At 41.1% G+C, this 19,102-nt stretch overlaps 1 protein-coding gene across 1 annotated transcript in view; it reads left to right on the top strand.

The window, feature by feature from the left end:
- LOC129368384 (LHFPL tetraspan subfamily member 7 protein) overlaps positions 1 to 19,102 on the top strand; it is a 114,933-nt gene that overhangs the window by 34,174 nt on the left and 61,657 nt on the right. Inside the window, exon 2 of the mRNA XM_055043305.1 lies at positions 1,588 to 1,726. Coding sequence (XP_054899280.1) covers positions 1,588 to 1,726 — 139 coding nt within the window. The remainder of the gene's footprint in view (positions 1 to 1,587; positions 1,727 to 19,102) is intronic.

Raw genomic sequence — 19,102 nt, 5'->3', positions numbered from 1 at the left:
AACGGGAAAACATGCGGCACAGGCCACCACGCCGGGAATCGAACCTGCGACGGCATCAGTGTGGATGCTCCTGTGAGATGGACGAGAGCTTGAAATGAGACAGAAAAAAAAGGAAACATTGCAATTAAATACTGACCCAAAAAGCATAGAAATAAAAGTATTGAACACCCACAACTTCTTGGACCAACGCAAAGTAGAGCAGAGTAGGAAGAAAATGATACTGCATGTCGAACTCAAGGCTCGGCGTGACAATAAAGACTTTACAATAAATAGATAACAGATAAATATTATGTTTTTTTTTAGTGAAATCAAATCACACCAATTTTGAAAATTATTTAATTTTAAGAAGTACCCATTAAAATATCACAGCTTCCTTTGTGTTTAACAGTTTAATGGTTTCATTAATACTTTAAGGCACTGTATGTCTAAAACTTTTAAATATATAAATCTGGAATACGTGTATCCGTACGCATCTGGTACGTGTGTATGCGTGTGTGTGCCTGTGTGTGTGTGAGTGATTAAGCGAATGTGTAATGAACAGGGACAGGCAGCTCTTGTTTGGTGTTTCAGGGCTGATTTCCAGCTGAGATAAAATGAGTAACGGCTGGAAGGAGGACTGACTGCGACGTTGTGTGATCTGACAAATCTAAAAACCAAACATGTTTCGGCTGTGGTGTGTGTGGCCTACACTGTCATACACGGACAGCAAGGGAAAAAGTATTCACAGCGCTTGAACTTTCAACATTTTGTCATTCGAAAGTCAAACTGTACTGCACTTTACGAGGATTTGATGTGGTAAATTTACACAAAGTAGTGTGTGATTGTAAAATGTATGGAATAGGACATAAAATGACGTTTTACGACGTTTCAATGTTTGTTTATCTGATTAGACTCAGAAAAATCCAGTTTTCTTTGTTAATACTACTAATTAAATGAGCTGCAGCTGAGACCAGGAGCTCACAGCTGCTGGTGAGAGAATCTGTCTGTAAACTGTAAAACACGGTGGTGGCAGCGTCATGCTGTGACAATGCTTTTGTACTCCAACAAACAGGGAAGCTGGTAAGTGTTGGTAGGGAGAAGGATGGAGCCTGTTGGAGGCTGTAAACAACTCGAGACTGAGGTGAAAGGTCACTGGACTCTTTTGTCTGTCGTCGAGTTTCAGTACGTCGATGTTTGCAGTTAGGATGCGAATAAAAGTGTGTCAACACTTCGATGCACTGCCAAAAAAATGAATTTGTCTAATTTTTATCTTAAATAACTTGAAACTAACCTTTCAGCAAGATATGCAAGTTTGTTTTAAGTAAATAATCCCTTAAAGTTGGTGAAAAAGTTACTAATCCTCCAGTGGAATTGCTACATTTTACTGAAATTGAGGAACTTAAAACAAACCCACGTTCTCTGCTGAAAACTTGCTTGCAAGTCTGTTTAGTCTTATTTCAAGTGTACTAGAAGCTAGATGAAAATACTTTTGAAGACTTTGTGTTTTTGCAGTGTAAGGCCCTGTGAGTGTACTCCAGTAGGGAAGCAGGTGAACATGTGGTGGGATTTCCTCTCTCTGACATGAAGTCGTCTCGTTGTGTCCCTCAGACCAGCGCGGTGCTGTGCTCGGGAGGCTGCGCCCTGCTGGCGGTCAGCTCCCTGTTGGCCATCATCACCATCTTCCTGCCGGGCGGAGGCTGCGAGCGGAGGATCTGCACCCTGGCCGGATACATGCAGATGGCGTCAGGTGAGCAAAGACGCGCACATGCGCCCGCCCTCTGCTGAAACGGACGACTCGGTTCTGGTCCCCGGGGGACAAATGTTTCAACTCCATGTTTGTTTAGGACGAATGTTTTTTCCCCCAGCATCCCTCGTCAGGTGTGACAGTCGCTGATAGTGCTGCCTATTACCAGAGCCATGAAATAAAATATATATATATATAAAAAAGAGCTGACTTTTGTTTCTCGTCGGTGAAAAAAAAACAAAACAATGGAGTCGAGGACATCTGCTGCTAGGCAACCAGAGTCTGCATGACATGGGCGAGTCAGCCAGGGAGATTTAGAGGCTGCTGTATAAAGACAATTACCCCTCCTTAACACAGGTCATTTGTTCACGGCTACATGTGACTTTTCAGGCCGACATTTTCACTCCTAACCGCGAAGTGGGCCCCTGAATGCAGCACGGTCTGTTCAGGCGTTAAGCCACAAGAAAAGCAACACAAAAAAGTGTTTGTGCGTCGGGTTTGGTGAAGTTTGCGTCGTTTTTCTCCTCCTAAGTGCCGAGTCTCCTGCCTCCTCTACCTCCTCTGTGTTAATTAGAAGCACCAATAATTGTTTCTTTTGTCTTTTCTTTCTTAACTCCACTCCTGTTTACATAACCTCTGTCCTTGCGAGTATCGAGCAGGTAATTGGAATCTCAGCATGAGGCATTTTCCTGGGCATGATTAGCGCCTGAATTCATTGGCGAGGTTAAATCCTTATTGACAGGAGTGGAGCTCTTGCAGCCTCCGGTTAATGGCTTACAGGCAGACGCCACGGTCGGGATCAATGCGGCTTTGGAAAAATGGGAACATATCAGCGGCAGAGCAAGAAAAACCAAGACTTTTTCTGCGCGTGTGTGACGTGAAGCGAGGATCCTTTGTTCCGTTTCCAGGTCGACTCTTGTGTAGATAGGCGGAGGGTTAACAGAGAGCCGGCAAAGCCCTCCTGAGGAGCGCAGACCAGAAGAGTGTTTGTTTTCCCAGCTCTGCGGCTGTGTGTGTGTGCTATCAAAGTGAGCTGATAAACTGTGACAAGGAGATTAAAAACAATAGTTTTCTTTGTGGTGTGTGTATCGTCTGCTGGGGTGTGTGTGTTTTATCCGGCAGATTGGGGGAAGCGAACTGCTTGTCAGCTTTTCTTCTAAATCTCGCGGTGACGTCTGTTTTTTTTGTTTTTTTTTGTGATCGTCGTGTTCATTACAGCAGGCCTCTGACAGGCAGAGGAGACGTCTGTCTGCACGTTGTGCTCCTCACCTGCGGGGGGTGAAAGTTGATGAGAAATTAAAAGATGTGCGCTGTTTGTTTGTCCTCATCCCACCGCCGGTGGTACAGAGGAGCTATTTTCACTTCTGTTTCTACTTCAAAACTTTACAAGTCCTCTTGTTTTGAAGAGACGCTGTATTTGTGTTTGGGGTCTTTTTTTGAGGGTCGGACCTGGTTGAGCTCTGCAGTCGTGCTGTTACACTTGTTTGTGTATCGTCCATTACAATTTTTTTTTTGACTAAAAATGTCAAAAATTACATTTTTACTTGCTCTGTCAGATCTATCTTCTCTACTGAAGGGATGTACGACTCAAAATGTCACTGAATTCAATGATTTTTGGGCTGATTGATCTAAAAACATGACATATTTGTTGCAAAAAAGAAAAAAAAGTAATTTTCCTCCCTCTTCATCTTATCATCTGTGATTCAAGCTGTCTCTGAGACATTTAGCATCTCGGGTGAAGCTATTACATCACATTGGATTGAGTATGAGCTCAGAGTACTTAGTATATAGTGACTGCGTTTAAGCCTGTCACAATAAGCAATAAATCAATTAATCGCGTGATAAATTAAAACGAGCTGGATAACTTCCATTTGCATGATTGTTTTTCTCGTGTCTCTCTCTTTCTACCAACGACCGGTTGACAAAAGGCACATGCATCTCAGCCAGGCTTTTTTCTATTTTTTTTCGAAGGGCAATTTTGCTTACAGACTTTTAAGTGTCCATCTTTTTTGTTGTTCTGTTTTTTTGTTTTGTTTTGTATTTAAAATGTTTTTCAGTCGCAGTGCTTGATGCTCTTTAGAAATGAACTTTGGGACAGCTGGATGAAGCCACATAAAGCGTCATTTTGTGGAAATGGCTTTAAAACAACACTATTATTTTTTTATCGCAATCATTTCTGAAAGAATATATCGTCCAACTGATTTTGCCTTCACTGTATATTCACACAACGTTGTGCATGTTGAGCGACTGTTTGGTGAGCTGACATACTTTGATAATATCTTGATATTTATTACAACACACCGTCATCTGCTTAGTGCAGAGCTCTCAGTTCTTGTAGGTGTGGAGATGTCTAGGTTTGTCACCTAGATTTTAAACCATGGCTCTGTCATCTTAATGACTTTGTAACACTTTTGTGCTTTTAAGAACCTAAAAAGCCCTTCAGTTTTAAAGTAAAGGGAGCGCAGAGCTCAGGTCTCCTGGGCGCAGTCCAAAATTAGACGTAAACTCCATCCACCGGCTGAGCTGCTGCACCACCCAATGAAGGCTGCCACCATCAATGTTTCATGCGCCGAACCAAAGTAGGCCCACGTTTGTGTGTGTTACGGCAAGAAGCTTTTTCTCCCCCACCCCATGCTCATGCATATTTCACTGAGCTCTGCTTTTCGATGGTCAGGGCCCTTCACATTGGCTGGAGGCTGTGTTTTTCTTTTGTTTGTTTTGCTTTTCTCCTAAAACACGTTGAACAGATTTTATTTACAATGCAGCGAAGAAGTCCTGAGCACAGAAACTTTGTGTAAATTTCTCTGGGTAACACCCACTGAGCCAGTCGGATGTAGAAGTCGCTGAGCGCAGCTTTTCTTTTTCCGTCATGCTGCTGCGCTCGGGCAGATTCTGGGAGAACAGTTATCTGTGCAGGGCTGAAGACATGACACACTCGACTGCGTATACAAGCACTGAGTGCTCACACAGGCCTAATCTCAGCTGTTTTCCTGCAGGGGTATAGCCGTATTACCATAACGGGGACATTTAGATTATGATTTTGCGTTGAGCATTGTAAAGGTTCTATCTAAAAGCCTTGAGTTTCCTCCTCTTTATTGATCTGACTCCAGGTGAGTACATAGTTTCCCCGGCTCAAAAAAATATACTGTTGTTGAAATATTTCGTTGGGAGATTCATGAGCTGAGGACTTGAAAAGAGTTTCCCTGCAGGCTTGTTTCTTTTATTCTGTAAAAAAAACATGAAGCACGGTTTCCTTCTTCCCCTCCATATTCATGCAGTTGAGAATGTGTTGTGCAGCTCCATTAAAGTCGGAACAGCAGCGGCTTGTGGTTCATTATTGCTCTGAGATATGAAAGAGGAAAGAAATGGCACTCGAGACTTAAATGAGAAACTGCGACTAAAATCACAGCGCTCTAACTAGCAACCCCCGCTGGCTTTTAATTCCTGAGCAAACGGTTAACACTTCTGGTCGGGAGAAAATATATTTTAACCATGATAGAATAAAAAACCGATTTAAAAATATCCGCTGTGATGAATTGGTTGTAATGTTTTCTGCTGGTTTTATTTTTTTTACGTTCTTGAAAACGTCTTACACTGAGCCAAATGCTTTAGCGGGAATTGGCAAACAACCTTTTGCTCTGCAAAAACACGACAAAGTGTGTTCCTGCTATATTCCACTATGTGTGTTGTTGTAGCAGTCGGCGCTGTAACACGTTTTACGTCTTTCCATTTAGGTCAGCAGGCAACAGGAAGGAAAAGAGTTTCCACTTTTCATTGTTGGTGTTTCTTTTTTATTTTACTCTGTCATGTGTTAGCATGTGGCTACATAAAGCTGCTGCACTCTTTCTTATCTTGAGATGTATTTTGGCGGATCTAACATACATAGCAAGATTATAAACATGATAAAAGTTCATTTAGTCAAACATAAAATCTTTTCACATCTATAAAGCATCTGATCTTTATAAAGCGTATTTTGCTTAGTGCATGTGTATTTGGATTAATGGTGTAAACATTACTCTTGCTGCCATGTTGCTGTAACTACTAACTGTACATATTTAGTGTCTTATACATAGGCTATCAGTTAGTGGTCACGTAGTTATGAGCTGAATTATTTAGAAAGAAAAGGTTGAACTGCCCTCCCACTGAAGCCCATTTAAGCATTTGCCATGCAGAAGTGAGTGAGTCACAGTATATTTTGTCAAAAACATCAATGGCAGCCTGGCTTAGGAGTGAGGCGTTGTATCTGCTAGAAGGTTATTGATATAATGTTGTATCTGTACGCCACTGAAATGCAAGTCGGATATTTTATCTTTATTTTTCACTTTGTAAGATTTGAAATCATCGAGGAATAGAACAATTCATGCTAATATTGCGTAAAGTGATGATTTTTAGAGCAATAAGATTGTCCTAAAAGTTAGATGGATATGTTTGCTTCTTATATTTCATATTTGCGTATTTATAATTTGTGAATACAAAATGCTCTTGCTGGTTTTCTCCCCCTGTTTTAATTTCCATAATTCTCCAGCAGGCTCAGGACCTATTTCCATCATGTGATACTTGGTGGGTTTTATCTGCACGTTTTCCAGAGGCAGGGTTAGATATCCGCACTGACAATCGGTGAAAATCACTATTCCACTGTTAAGTACAGATATTACAGGGCTTTACTGGGTTTGACACGTCGGCTGAAATTGCCTTCCAGTCATCGAATTCTGCAGCTGCAGCAGAGCGAATGAAAGAGGACCCAGGAAAGAGAGGTCGTCATGTGGACCAACATCTGGCTGAGCGAGATTTCTTATTTTTATCTTCGTCATCGTCGAGGAGAACCCCCCCGCCCCTTCCATTTTTACCTCCTTGGGAAAGGAAAGGCGAGACGGTTTGTGTTCTCTGTTCTGCCTGTACAAACTCCCACATTAAGTTTTATTGTGCTGATGCCGAGGAAGCCCTGCCTGCTGTGTCAGCGCTCCCTTGAGGCAAAGCTGCTCTGCAGATGTCCTGCGAAGCACGGCGACGCAAATAGGAAGTTGCTTTGATCAAAGCACTTGCTGAGTTACACGGGGGCTGCTGTCGCCGCCGGAGCCCATATGGTACCTGTACAGCGCGTCAGTCATCTCTCTGATACAGCTGAACAGGTTTTCCATATCGGGCTGGATTAGTGAGGCAGACTCTATTAACAGAATCTGCTCCTCTGACAATTAATTTGCACTTAGAGAGTTTCTCTTTCATCTCTCTGTTGGAGAAAAAGATGATTGGAACGTCCCTTTTGTCACAGTTAGTATTCTGAGAGTTCTTGAAATAATACTAATTAATAGTAGAAATGGACTTATTGGAAACTTAACACTGACTTTTCATTTTTATACCTGTCAACTATGATTTTACCCAACTCCATTTTCTCTTTATGAACTGTAATTAAGCGCATCGAAATAGTTTTCTGCCACTCTTTGTGCTTTCTGAAAGAGTCCAGTGGTTTCTGAAAAGGGAGACGTTGAGCTTTCCAGCCAATATCGAGTCAATACAGTAACTTCATTCCCGCCGTGGCAGGAAATGAAATTAATCTGAGGGGCGCTTTTAATAGACAAATTATGAAAGAAACTTGCTAGATATTGACATTTCTGTTGTTATAGATAAATGGGCAGATACACATTTACTCACAGGATATTTGAACAGTTAAAATAAGCAAAAATATCCAGGCAGACATTTGAAATTTTGGACATAAAGGGTAAAATAGAAACTAGAAAAGCACAATATATTGACACTGACATTGGTATCAGCTGATGTTAGTCATTGTCTAACATATTGGTATAGAAACTACAACTAATATTAGCAACCAATACTTATTTATTTCATTTGTTTCTGGAGATTGAGTTGCAGAACAGAGGCGTTTGGTCATGTGAGAGCGATTTTTTTCAAGGTGTTGAACAGATAGTGAAATATATAAAATCCTCACAATACCAATAAATATCGGCATAACGATATCGACACTGGCCCAAGTTTTCATATCGGTTCATCCCTAATAATAGAAGAGGTTTCAGAGGCAGTCGCTCTAAATGACCCACAATACGTTCTGTTTTCACATTGAAAAGTTTTATGAATCATGAGGCGTTTTAATACAAGCCCAGGGTTGTCCCGTGTTGTATGGGAATTAGATTTTTTTAGGAACGTAGTCACCACGAACGGCGTCTCAGCACTGATGATTTGTTGGAATCTGGGAGAGGAGCCAAGATTAATTGGCTGAGCTTAAAAGCAATCAGGGATAATCGCTTCTAATTTTCAGAGATGTATTTGTGAACAAACCGGGCGAGCTCAAATAGAAAAAGAATTAAACTCGTAGCAACTATGTGAAATCAGCAAACGTGAAGATTATTCTGTATTTACTGGTAATTCAGTCCATTTATTGAAGTTGTAGTGCCTGTCTAAATCGGAGTTGGTTTGGATTTCCCTGAAAAGTATAAGAAATACGGCTTTGTTCTCTGTTTTTGTACATAGAATAAAGGTTTCATGAATCTTAAATTAAGATTATGGACCAGAGAGGATCGAATGTGGCCCAGGTGTTTGGTTATCGACAATTTTGTGCATATAAATAAGATAGATGAGCATGTTTTGTATAGGCCATCTCTCTATCATAACCTGTTCAAGGAACATCTTTAGTTTATTTGTTACATAATATCCTACGTTTAAGTAAATACACATATTTTAAGAGAAGATTCACCCAGAAAGACTCAAAGGTGAATCACTGTTCGCTGAGCATTAAATCATGATTTCAGTGATAGTAATTATTTCTAACTCCTAGTTATCCCTGCTATCCCTCCTGGATCTCCTGGTTTATTGTGTTGTGAGCATCTGCCGGTCAAACTCGGTCCTTTTGGACTAGTCAGTGCAGAAGATTTCTGCTCTGCCCTCCAGCCTGCTTCCTCTTCATCTATTATGCTGTTTGTAGAAAAGAGCGTGGATTAAATCCATGACCAGTTCTCTGACATGTTTACCGTTTCCCTCCAAACTTTTCCAGCTTCAGCCTTTTTCACGGCGTTCTCCCCGTTAGCCCGTCTTCATCACAATCAGAACCTCTGAACTCTTGTTGTTTTTCTTTTTCGTCTGTCGATCGCTGATATTTTATTCCGTTTCATCAGTGGGTTCGCCGGAGGCTTCTCACACAACTCTCAAATATGCTGTGTTTTTTGTTCTACTTTCCCGTGGACGCTTCACACTCACCTTTGAATCTCCCCGATCTGCAGTCAACGAGAGGCAGAGCGGTCGATCAAGCTTTTACACTTCATCATTTGCTCTCTGTTTGTTTGTGTGACCCAGTTTGGATGCGACACGGTGACCCCGCCGTCACCTGCGACACGCAGGTGGACTGACGCCGGACATTAGCTGTGGATATGTGTTTTGTCAGTGTGTGGATACGTGTGAATGTCTCTTTTCGTATAATCAGAGTTGTTTTTTCACCTGCTGCTGACAGTAATGTGATTGGTCACCAGTATTCTTCGTGCACACACAGACACACACACACAGACACACACAGTCAGCCCGCTTTGCATTCGTGATCTCACGTTTTGTTGATTGCTCAAGACGGAGCGGATTTAATCAGAAATGATTAATATTTACTAGTGAAGCACTACACGGCCGCTTCGTTTTCTAATTTGACAAAGCATTTAGAAAAATAAAAACGTGTTTGATTCATAGTTTTTCTCTTTTTTTTTGTTTCTTTCATAAATGCAAATGTACACAAATGGATAGACTAGGTCTAATGTGTGCTTATGAATCAAAGCTGGCGTGTGTGTTGGTGCATTTTTGTGGGATCCCACATTGGTCTGATCTGTTGTCTACTGTAATTATGATTACAGCAGCGCCTTGCTCCGCTCGCTCGCTGATACATTACCCACAAAAACCACATTAATTGGTCCAACAGTCAATTAGAGCCAGAGTGTAATTAGGACTGAGCTATCGTCCTATCCAGTTCATCGGTTTTCTTGGAAAGGTCTCTTATAGGCTCTTTGTAAAGGCAATCTTCAGAGATTAACAGGTTTTTAATTCATCTTTAATGTCTTCATTAAAAATGAGTGCGTGCTTTAATATGTTCCAGGGTTTATTATCTTTTTAAAACAGTAATTAAAGACTTTCAGTACAACATACGTTGAAAATCTTTGCAATTGCCTTGTTCATCTGGACCCTGAGGTTTTACTCCATTCGTTTTTCTAAAGTGGCTCAAGATCATTTTTCAAAGGTTTTCTGTACACTTTGAATCGGATTCAGCAGATGAATAGACTTTTTCACAGAGCATTTCTAAATGTTTGTAAGAAAACCCAGCTTAAGAAGCTGAAACGCGTTGGTGCAAAACTACTTAATATGCTAATGGCTGGGATTTGCAGAGCAGCCAATCCAGAAGTGCCATTTATTTTCCTTGGTGCTGATTGACTGAACCCCCAACACTGGAAATAAAACTGTAGATATGTTTTTTTTTTGCTTTAGATGGTTTTCCAATTCACTCACTGATGGATATCAAGGTATTTTTGGTGTGTGAGCTAAAGTAAGTTATACGTGTTTTTTACAGGGGATCTCAAGTGTTCCCAGATTTTAGCTATTCCCCCTTTATACCGCGCTATCATAATTGCAAAGAGCGATTAAACACAATGTGGACATTGTGATGAAGGAAGCGAAGCAGAGGCGTCTGGAAAATAGAGTCGTAAGTCGTTGCAGTCGTTAGCGACGATGTGCTAAAACCATAATTGTGTGTTCTGTGTCATAATCGCGCGTCCCAACAATCCGAGTTTTTACTGCTTTCTTTAAGCAACAATTTTCTTCTTGTTAGTTTTCCTTAAATGTTAGTTGAGGTGGATGGTCATGTCTTGGCAGGTTTGTGGTTGAGCCACCACTTTCTGTTTTTGGCTGATGGACTGAATGGATGCTTAGTTTCTCCCTAACCCGTCTGCTGTGTTTCTTGGTCTCCATGATGATGCTTTTTTTTCCTCTACTCTTCTCTAACAAACCTCAGAGTCCTTCACAAAGCAGCTGGATTTATACTGAGAGTAAATTAAACACCAGTTTGCTTTTATCAGGCAACTAAAGAAAGCTAATGGCAGCACCTTGAACCGAGTAAAGGAGGCCGGAAACAGATGCACATTCCATTTTTATTTAAAGCTAAGCACTGTTTAATGTCGGTCCATTACAAACTCGAATAAAACTCACTGAAGTTTGTGGCTGTAAAGTGACACCTAAATCTGCCTCTTTTTCCTGTTATGTCCTTCTGAACTGTCTCACAATGGCAAGACTCAAATGATACGCTATAACAGTAGAAGATATGTAAGATGAACCAGAAAGATAAGAAAGGGAGTCTTTCTCCCGCCTGTGGTTCATCCCTGACGGACCTCTTCGCTCCTCTCGCCTCCATCAGATAAAGGAGAACCGTCCAAAAATCATGAGTGTCTGTTTCTTATTCCTCTGCCGTCTCCCTTTTCTTCCCGCTCCTCTGTCATTCTGCCACATAAGTTCCAGCAAATACACACAACCACACAGTGACACACACAGGCAAACACACTCAAAGAGCTGGTGGCTATGCATATTACATGAGTCCTCCACCTCTGAAGGGCTCTCGGCTTTTTTTTTTTCTTTTCTTTTTTTCATTTTGCAACTTGCAGCCAAGATGATGAGGTGGAAGCCAGATTCTGCACTTCAGGCAGCTTCCCTTGTTTCTGCAGGAACTAAAGATGTTACAACACAGTATATCCAGTGTTGTATAGAGATGGTAAAGAACTCAGCTCTGATAAGCAAATGATTCCCGACAAAAAGTTAGCTTTCATTAGTCCTGTTGCACATTGCTAAGCATTTTTTTATAAATAAATGAAGAGAAATAATGGCATTTTCAGCTATGCAGACGATGTTATAATGTTATATCTGTTTGTTGTAATGAGTTAAAAGCAACTTTAGTGGCTGCCATAACATGTCTGATGGTTTGCATTGCTGTTTAAATGTTCAGTCATCAATCTTTCCTCAAATGTAGCTGTATCAGATGATTTAACTTCTTTATTTAGATTCATGCCATCTCAAGGTACTTCACTAAACAGATTGTGTGAATACACAGAAATATACAGTCAATTCAGTCTAATCTTAAATACAAATTAAAGCCAATTACATGCAATCACAGTTATTTATGATTGCCTCTGTTGGTGGAACCTCGGTTTTAAAGATTAGATGCATTTTGGTATATGACAATCACCAAAATGAACAACTCTGTGTTTTTTGTTGCTTTGTTTCTTAATCTTTTAAACAAGACAATTTGAAATACTTTGACATTAATCAGATGTGTTAAGAATTTTCTAAACTTTAAAAATGTACAGAACTAACTGGAGATTTGGTTACCTGAATGCATCATATACGCATTCAGGTAGAGACCCACATTTTGCTTAGAAAGACTCACGTTGTGGGTGTGGCTGGTTGAATGCAACAGGTAACTGGATTTGGACTTTAGACAGTTTTTCTCAGTACCAGTAATAGTTAAATTCTGCTTGAAAGTTAACGGCTTCACAGACTTAACTATTGTAGAAAGTTGCTCCAGTTGTGACGGGCCAACATCAGGCCAGAGTAATACTACTGCAGTGTGTGGATGTGTGTGTTCAGGAATTCCCATCAGTCTGTCTTTGATGAGAACAATGAGCCAGGATGACTCATTGTTGTGTCTCACGCTGTTGGTCCTGCACACACACACACACCCAGGCACACACACCAACTTTGCAAAGTGTGTGCGCATGTTTATGCCTATTTCTCTTTCCGATTCATTTCTGCTCTGCCGTTTTATCCCCTTCCCTCTCATGCAGTGATTGATCTTCTCCTCAGTGTGCAGCGATGAGTGAGAACTTGTGCCACTTTGTTGTGTGTGTGTGTGTGTTTTTGTTTGTGCCATCTGTGTTGTTAACAATTTGTTTTTTGTAGGCGATAAACAGAAAGTTGAGAATGCCGGTACCTGTCACACCCACACTATGATTGATTAGCCGGTTGGGCTCTGCTGCCTTTGAGTTCCACGTGTTTATGACACTCATTTGCATGAGATAAATAAATCCTTACGCTAAGTGAATTAGGAAAGAAAAACATGAAAACACTATTGTGAACTCATCTGCATAGCTGATACATTCATTGTTATTAAAAGTTGGTTTTAAACAAAATGCCTACTGGTGAATTACTCATCGACTCGGAGCTCCACCTGGATCTGCTCCTGACTAGAAAGTAAAGATAGAAAGGAATAGCTTTGGGCAACAGTGGAAATACTTTTTTTAACCCATTTAGCTGAAAAAATATTGTTTTGTTCGCGTCCTACCAAAATATAATGAAAACATCTGCTTTTCCAGGTCACACACATTTGTTACGTACAAGATTAGCTTTGTCTTGTGTTGTGAGAAAACGTTTTTCCAGAAAGCATTTGGCCTAATCAAAGGGTTTTTCCTCCAGCATCCGAAAAACAAACCGTTACAGTAACAAATTTTGCTGGACGACTAATTGTCCTAATTATCATATATAATATTGATATGGTTTCTCTTGAACATTTTCAAGTCATATATTGATAATGTAATAAGAAAGCAAGTAGATCCTCACAAAGGTCAATAAACCTGAAACTCTAATGAATGTTGAACATTGGAACCTGGAGACATTTTCAGTTCCCAAAATAAATAAACAGCCAGTAAAATTGACTATGAAGTTTCTGTAAACAAAACTGTCCTTCACAAAATGGACTGGTTGAGACCAAAGAACCAGACTGAAGCTTTTTGTCACCCAGTCTTTAGAGAGAGAGAGAGAAACAATCATCCAATGGGAAAATGATTGAGCTAATCTGAATTTATTATGCAATTAATTGATTCATGTATACATGTATATTTTTACATGTTCCCTACAGATTCACCAGCAACATAGCTATTTCTCTTTATAATGTATGTTACATTTTTACACTTGCATCAGGTTTACTGACAATATCCCAGGTGAACCTGAGTGAGTTCATTTAATTGAGTCCCAGTCAGTTGATGAACTTTCTCCAGTGATTTGGTTTCTTTATGCACAGAGAAAACTCCCAGCGAACCAGCACTACAAGCTAGGTGAGGATTCTGCCGGGCCAGATGTGTCCAAGGAGGAAATACCAGATGTAAAATCGGGACGCAGACGCTCTGTTGTGATATGCTGTTTGCTAAAATGCTAATTATTCAAGAAGCATAGAGATAAAGTTAGAGAAGACGTCTTCAACGTTGAATTTGGGCGTTATGCTTAACGGGAAAGCTGCACCGACATTGTTTATTGGTTTGTTTACTCTGAAGGCATCCCACAATGCAATGCAAAGTTGGCTGCAGGGAAGGTGTTTAGCTGAAGCTGGCAGCGTACACCTGGTGTCACATTCACACCATAAATGATCCACACTAGAGTTCATTTGGAACAGGACCAGCTCCCCCAAACGGTACGGCTGCTTTCGTCTGATTTATAACGACTTACATTTATTATAATGGCTTTAAATTCCATGAGTAAAGAAACTGCATGGGTTCATTGTTACAGACTGACCTCTATTCACTTCTGCATAGCTCATGTCTCCACAAGCAGAAATGGCCTTAAGCAAAATAATATTTTCTTTTCTACGGGCCGTGGTGAAAGTTTCAGGATTTTCTCCTTCGCTGAACGGACAAAACAAACACAGAACAAAACAGAAAAGTTGTGTTTTGAGTTGAACTTCTGCTCATCCAGCCAGGCTGCTCAGATGAAAATGACAAAGAAGTGCAGTGATCCAGAACATGAATGGGCTTTCAGTCGACCACAGTGAAAGCAGAGAGAGCAGCAAAGGGAATATTTTCTCACATGTACATCAGTGGCAGCAGGACGCCTGGGAGCCGACTGTACAGCAGGGTAAGCGCGGCAGCAAAGGAGGTCAGAGTTTGTTTTTCTGTCTTTGACTCTGTCTCTGACAGGATAACGCTCGACTTCAGCCGCATTGCAAAAGTCCTCACTTTTTAGAAACTTTTTGCCACACTGCAACATTTGGGGGATTTTGTGCGATACACCAACATGGTATGGCGAACGATAGTGAAGTGGTGGGAAAGGGATTTATGCTCTCCGGGTTGTTTTTCGTACCAGTGAAGAGTGCAACCAAAAGTTTGTTGGAGAACTTGGCTGAATGAACAGCGTCTCAAAAGCAAAGGAGCACAGCAGACAGATCAGGGAGAAAGTTTAATGTAGGGCTATGAAACAATATTGTGAGCTTCGAATGTTTCAATCCGTTTTCCGAAAGTAGAGTAGGACACAACTGCAAAACTACCACAACGCTGACGTCTCTGGATGAGCTCAGGTGGGAGAATTTATTGACGGGATAACTATTAATTGCAAGAAAGGAAGAAAACCGCAAGAATCCCTCTTCATGTTTGCGACAAAGCATGTAGTGAACACAGTGAACCTTTGGAGTTTTGAAATTTCCTTTGTTTACACGAGTCAAGTTAATTTGCATCCCACGTTTCGGCGATAAGGCGGTTTGAAGTTCTCTCTATAATTAAAAACATAACACAAAGACCATTTATGCTGAGAACTGCAAACGAGACACTTGCGTTTTTTATTAGTCACCTGCAACTCTAAACAAGCGCGGTTTTAGCCTTCCTTTCAAAAAACTCCAAAACTGTTTTGGAGTTTTCTGGAAGTTTGTTCCGGGTTAGTGGAGAATAAAAACTGAATGCTGCTTCTCCGTGTTTTGGCTGTGGGGATGTAGAGCGGGTCAGAACCAGGAGACCGAGCTGAAAGACTGACACAACAACATGTCTTTGATGTACTAACTTGTTGAGTGGCTTATAAACTGACAAAAGTATTTTAAAACCTATTCTCTAAGCTAAAGGGAGCAGGTCAGATTGACCTTGCAGAGGATCGGGGGGGGGGACAAATATTGAGTCTCTAGATTTTCGAAATCCTCCAAAAGGCACTTCCACTTCAAAACGATGCACTGCTTTGTGCTGTTGAGATCTTTTGATCAGACATAGCTTCTGTACATCTGTGCTAATCTTCAGCTCAAACCAATCGCTCCTTGGATGTCGAGCCAGGAAAGAGGCCGTAATGTAGCACCTGTGATTTATGTTGTTTGGCGCACACAGCTGCATGCGCCGCCTTCTGATGCTTGTCATGTGAAAGGAAGTTACACCTGCATGTCCGCTCAGCCTGGAGTCCACATTAAATTACACCAGTGAGGTCCTGGAGTCACATTCGAACAAACCACTCTGTCTCTGCCAAGAAGACGATGCCGACAGGTGCATCCCTTGAAATGCACAAACCGAAAGCCCTGTACGTCTGTCGTAAACCCCGCGGGGCCGACGTACAGTACACTCAGCTTCAGGCTTCCTTAAGTCGGCCGCACATTTTTCTTTTCTTTCTCCGCCTGCGAGCACGTGTACGCTCATGCAGACATGCACTCATCCCCGTCTGACTCTTTGGGGGGAAGACAATATGATTTGAGCTTCGTGCACAGAGGTTATTTGAAAGTTGCTGCAATATATGAAGGCAGCTCTCATAAAGGCTCCAGAAAGAACACAGCTCACTTATGAATGAGTTGTTTCCTTTTACTACACAGTGGTAAAACATTTTGGACTCATACGTTCCCTTATCCACCCACATTATTTATTGATTTTGTTTCTTAACCGTATATTAAAATAATCATTAGCATTTGGAGCAGAAGTGAGAGAGACGTTTCTATAAAACAGGCTGTAACCAATATCTAAAAACAAATATTGTGTTAATATATTTGTTAACATTTTATATTTCACTTCTGATTTTGGTTCCAAGCAATAATGATGAGAACATGGTCAGAAAACGCTCCTGTTTTTCTATTTGATTTTGTTGTTGTTTGCTTTTATTTTGTAATGCCCACCAAGCTATGTGCATTTAAGGCTTATAGTGTCTTCAAAAGTCAGCATAAGAAAGCAGAAAGAAAAGGGAGAAAGTCTTCCCAGAAGAATTGAAGCTGACATCATATTAAACCTTATGGAATAAGAACGGATTAGTGAAGAGTTTTGGTAGCATTGATGAGTAGCATTAGTAAAACCAGAACTAGAACACATTTTTTTTGTTTTTTTTTTTTTAAAGTTATCAGTCGTATACTCTTTTGGCTTGTTACAGACGGACCCCACGCGCTGGCACCAAATTCTGGACTGTTACAGGTTCACTCAGTCACCCACATATGTTTTATTGATTTCTATTAATTACTTTTTGCAACAAAATGTAATGTGGCGTGTTTTTTATAACTCTTGATGCATGGGAAGATGTTTGAAAGGAAAATAACCAAAAGCGGATAAGGCTTTATAGTTGTCGATCTGTTGTTTTGCAAAAAATAACTTTTGTGTGTCTTTTTGCTGCTTCCTTCCTGAACTTTCAGTTGACCTCACACGAAGAAGACGCATCACAGCAGCCTCTGCATTTTGATATAGGGGGTTTGCTCCATAATAGATTACACTTATACACACACGCCAACTCTGCACTGCCACTCGTTTCTCCTTCTAATTGATATGTCCTGTGTGCGCTGAGTACACTCACACTGATTGGTCCGCTGATAGGATGGATGCGCCGCAGTTTATGCCCCAATCTGTTACAGCGAAGACATCCTCGCTGGCGACACAGGTGAAAGGAGAAATGAAAGAGAGAGATGTGCTTCTCCTCCTCCTCGCTCGCCCCGTCCCAGCACATCCCTCACCTGGCTCGCCTCCCTGTGATTACAGTTAAAGGAGGGCACCTCACAAGACCAGGCAGACGGCGGGGGAAGACGGATGGGCCGAGCAAGCGGGCTGGGACCGAGCAGATTAAAGCCCGGTCTCATTCGCCAGCCTCCCTTCTTCAACCGAGCGATTAAAGCGGGGCGGGCGTGCGGGAGGCTGCGCAGGGAGTGATGCATGAATAAGACGGGGTTGTCTTCACAGCGGGATTCTGTGTCCAGAACCTTTTCACTGGCTGCACCGATCACAGGGACCGGTGGTGTTTGCACATCCTTAAAAAGTCCTAAATTCATCCATCTAAAATTAAGGCCTTAAAGAGTCTTAAATTAAATTTTTAAAAAGTAAGTTGGCCTTTGATAGATTAATTACCGGTACATGTTTGCAGGTCTATTTAATCTTGTATATTGTATGTTTTTATGTCTTTTTCTTCTCACTCACGTCTCCACTGCCTTCTGCGACTCCAGGTGATTTAGGGTACCGCTAACTAGCTGCTAACATAGCCATGCTAGTTTGGTACAAGTGTAAATTTATCGCCAATTGGCCGAACGATGTTCCTACATTTCCGAGGAGATACAAGTATTAAATTAAATTAATGATAATCTTAAAAAAGCTCTTAGACATGAGCTGGTGAAACCTGTAGAAACCCTGATGAAGCAAGTTTAGCATCAATATGAACGGAGAGGATGCAGACTGACTCGATGTGTTGCAACTATAGACAAACCTAATGCCTTCTCCAGAGATAAAAGTGCTTTTTAACCACAATGCCAACCTTTTTGTATATTTGTTTGGTCCAAAAAAATCAATTTTTAAAATCATAATTGATTGATAAAGTCAGTAAAAAGGGTGAAACAACCAGAGTGAATACTTTTTATACTCACTGTTCCACAAACCCTGATGGATTCTCTGTATAAGAGACATTTTGTTCGCATTTCAATGATGTACATAGACATGTGAGTCTATATGAACAGTTCTGACCAAACGGGCGAAATTCATAATAAATGTAAACATGCAGATCCAGTTTTTTGCTTTCAAACCGCGTTGACGGCCGTTCTAGAAAACTACAACAACTCATCAAAACACCAAACCTCGCCGTGACGATTAATAAACGCTCTTCATTAATCATCCGAATGTTCTTTCCGGCGTTGGCGTGAATTTAATTGTTTTGCAGTGTAACACTAAACTATTAACAGTAAATCTTTTAAGCTTCCTGTAAATAGCTGTTTGCACTAATAGCTGCGCTCGCGTTGCCACAAACGCATTCGTTGATTTACGTCCCGTTTCATCGGCGTTTGCGTTTTAGTGCTGACTCTGGCAAACGCAGAGCAGACTGCCACAAGCACAGTAATAAGCCTTAATTTGTTTTCAAGCACGTTTTCTTTTTAAGAGGGCGAGTGTGTAATAAGAATGATAATGGTTCTTTTTTTTATTATTATTATTATCCCTTTTTGGCGATGATGTGTTCGCTGGAAGCTCGGAAAGTGTGTTAATCACAGTTCTCGTTGTGGAGACCGGCCAGCCTAAGCTCATAATCCGCTCAGCTATTTTCACTATTATCCCTTCTCACTGACAGGCAGATACAAACAACCGCAGCAGGGGCTAATACTACATCAGCGGGGCGCAATCGCCCGTCCGAGGATGAGATGCTCCACCATCTGCTGTGTTTACACTTTCAGACTTT

This window comes from Poeciliopsis prolifica, unplaced genomic scaffold (assembly GCF_027474105.1).
Source record: "Poeciliopsis prolifica strain line A6 unplaced genomic scaffold, Auburn_PproV2 SCAFFOLD019, whole genome shotgun sequence".
In the NCBI taxonomy this organism is placed as follows: Eukaryota; Metazoa; Chordata; class Actinopteri; order Cyprinodontiformes; family Poeciliidae; genus Poeciliopsis; species Poeciliopsis prolifica.
Note: the sequence above shows the minus strand (reverse complement) of the source record. Positions and strands in the feature narration are given on the sequence as shown.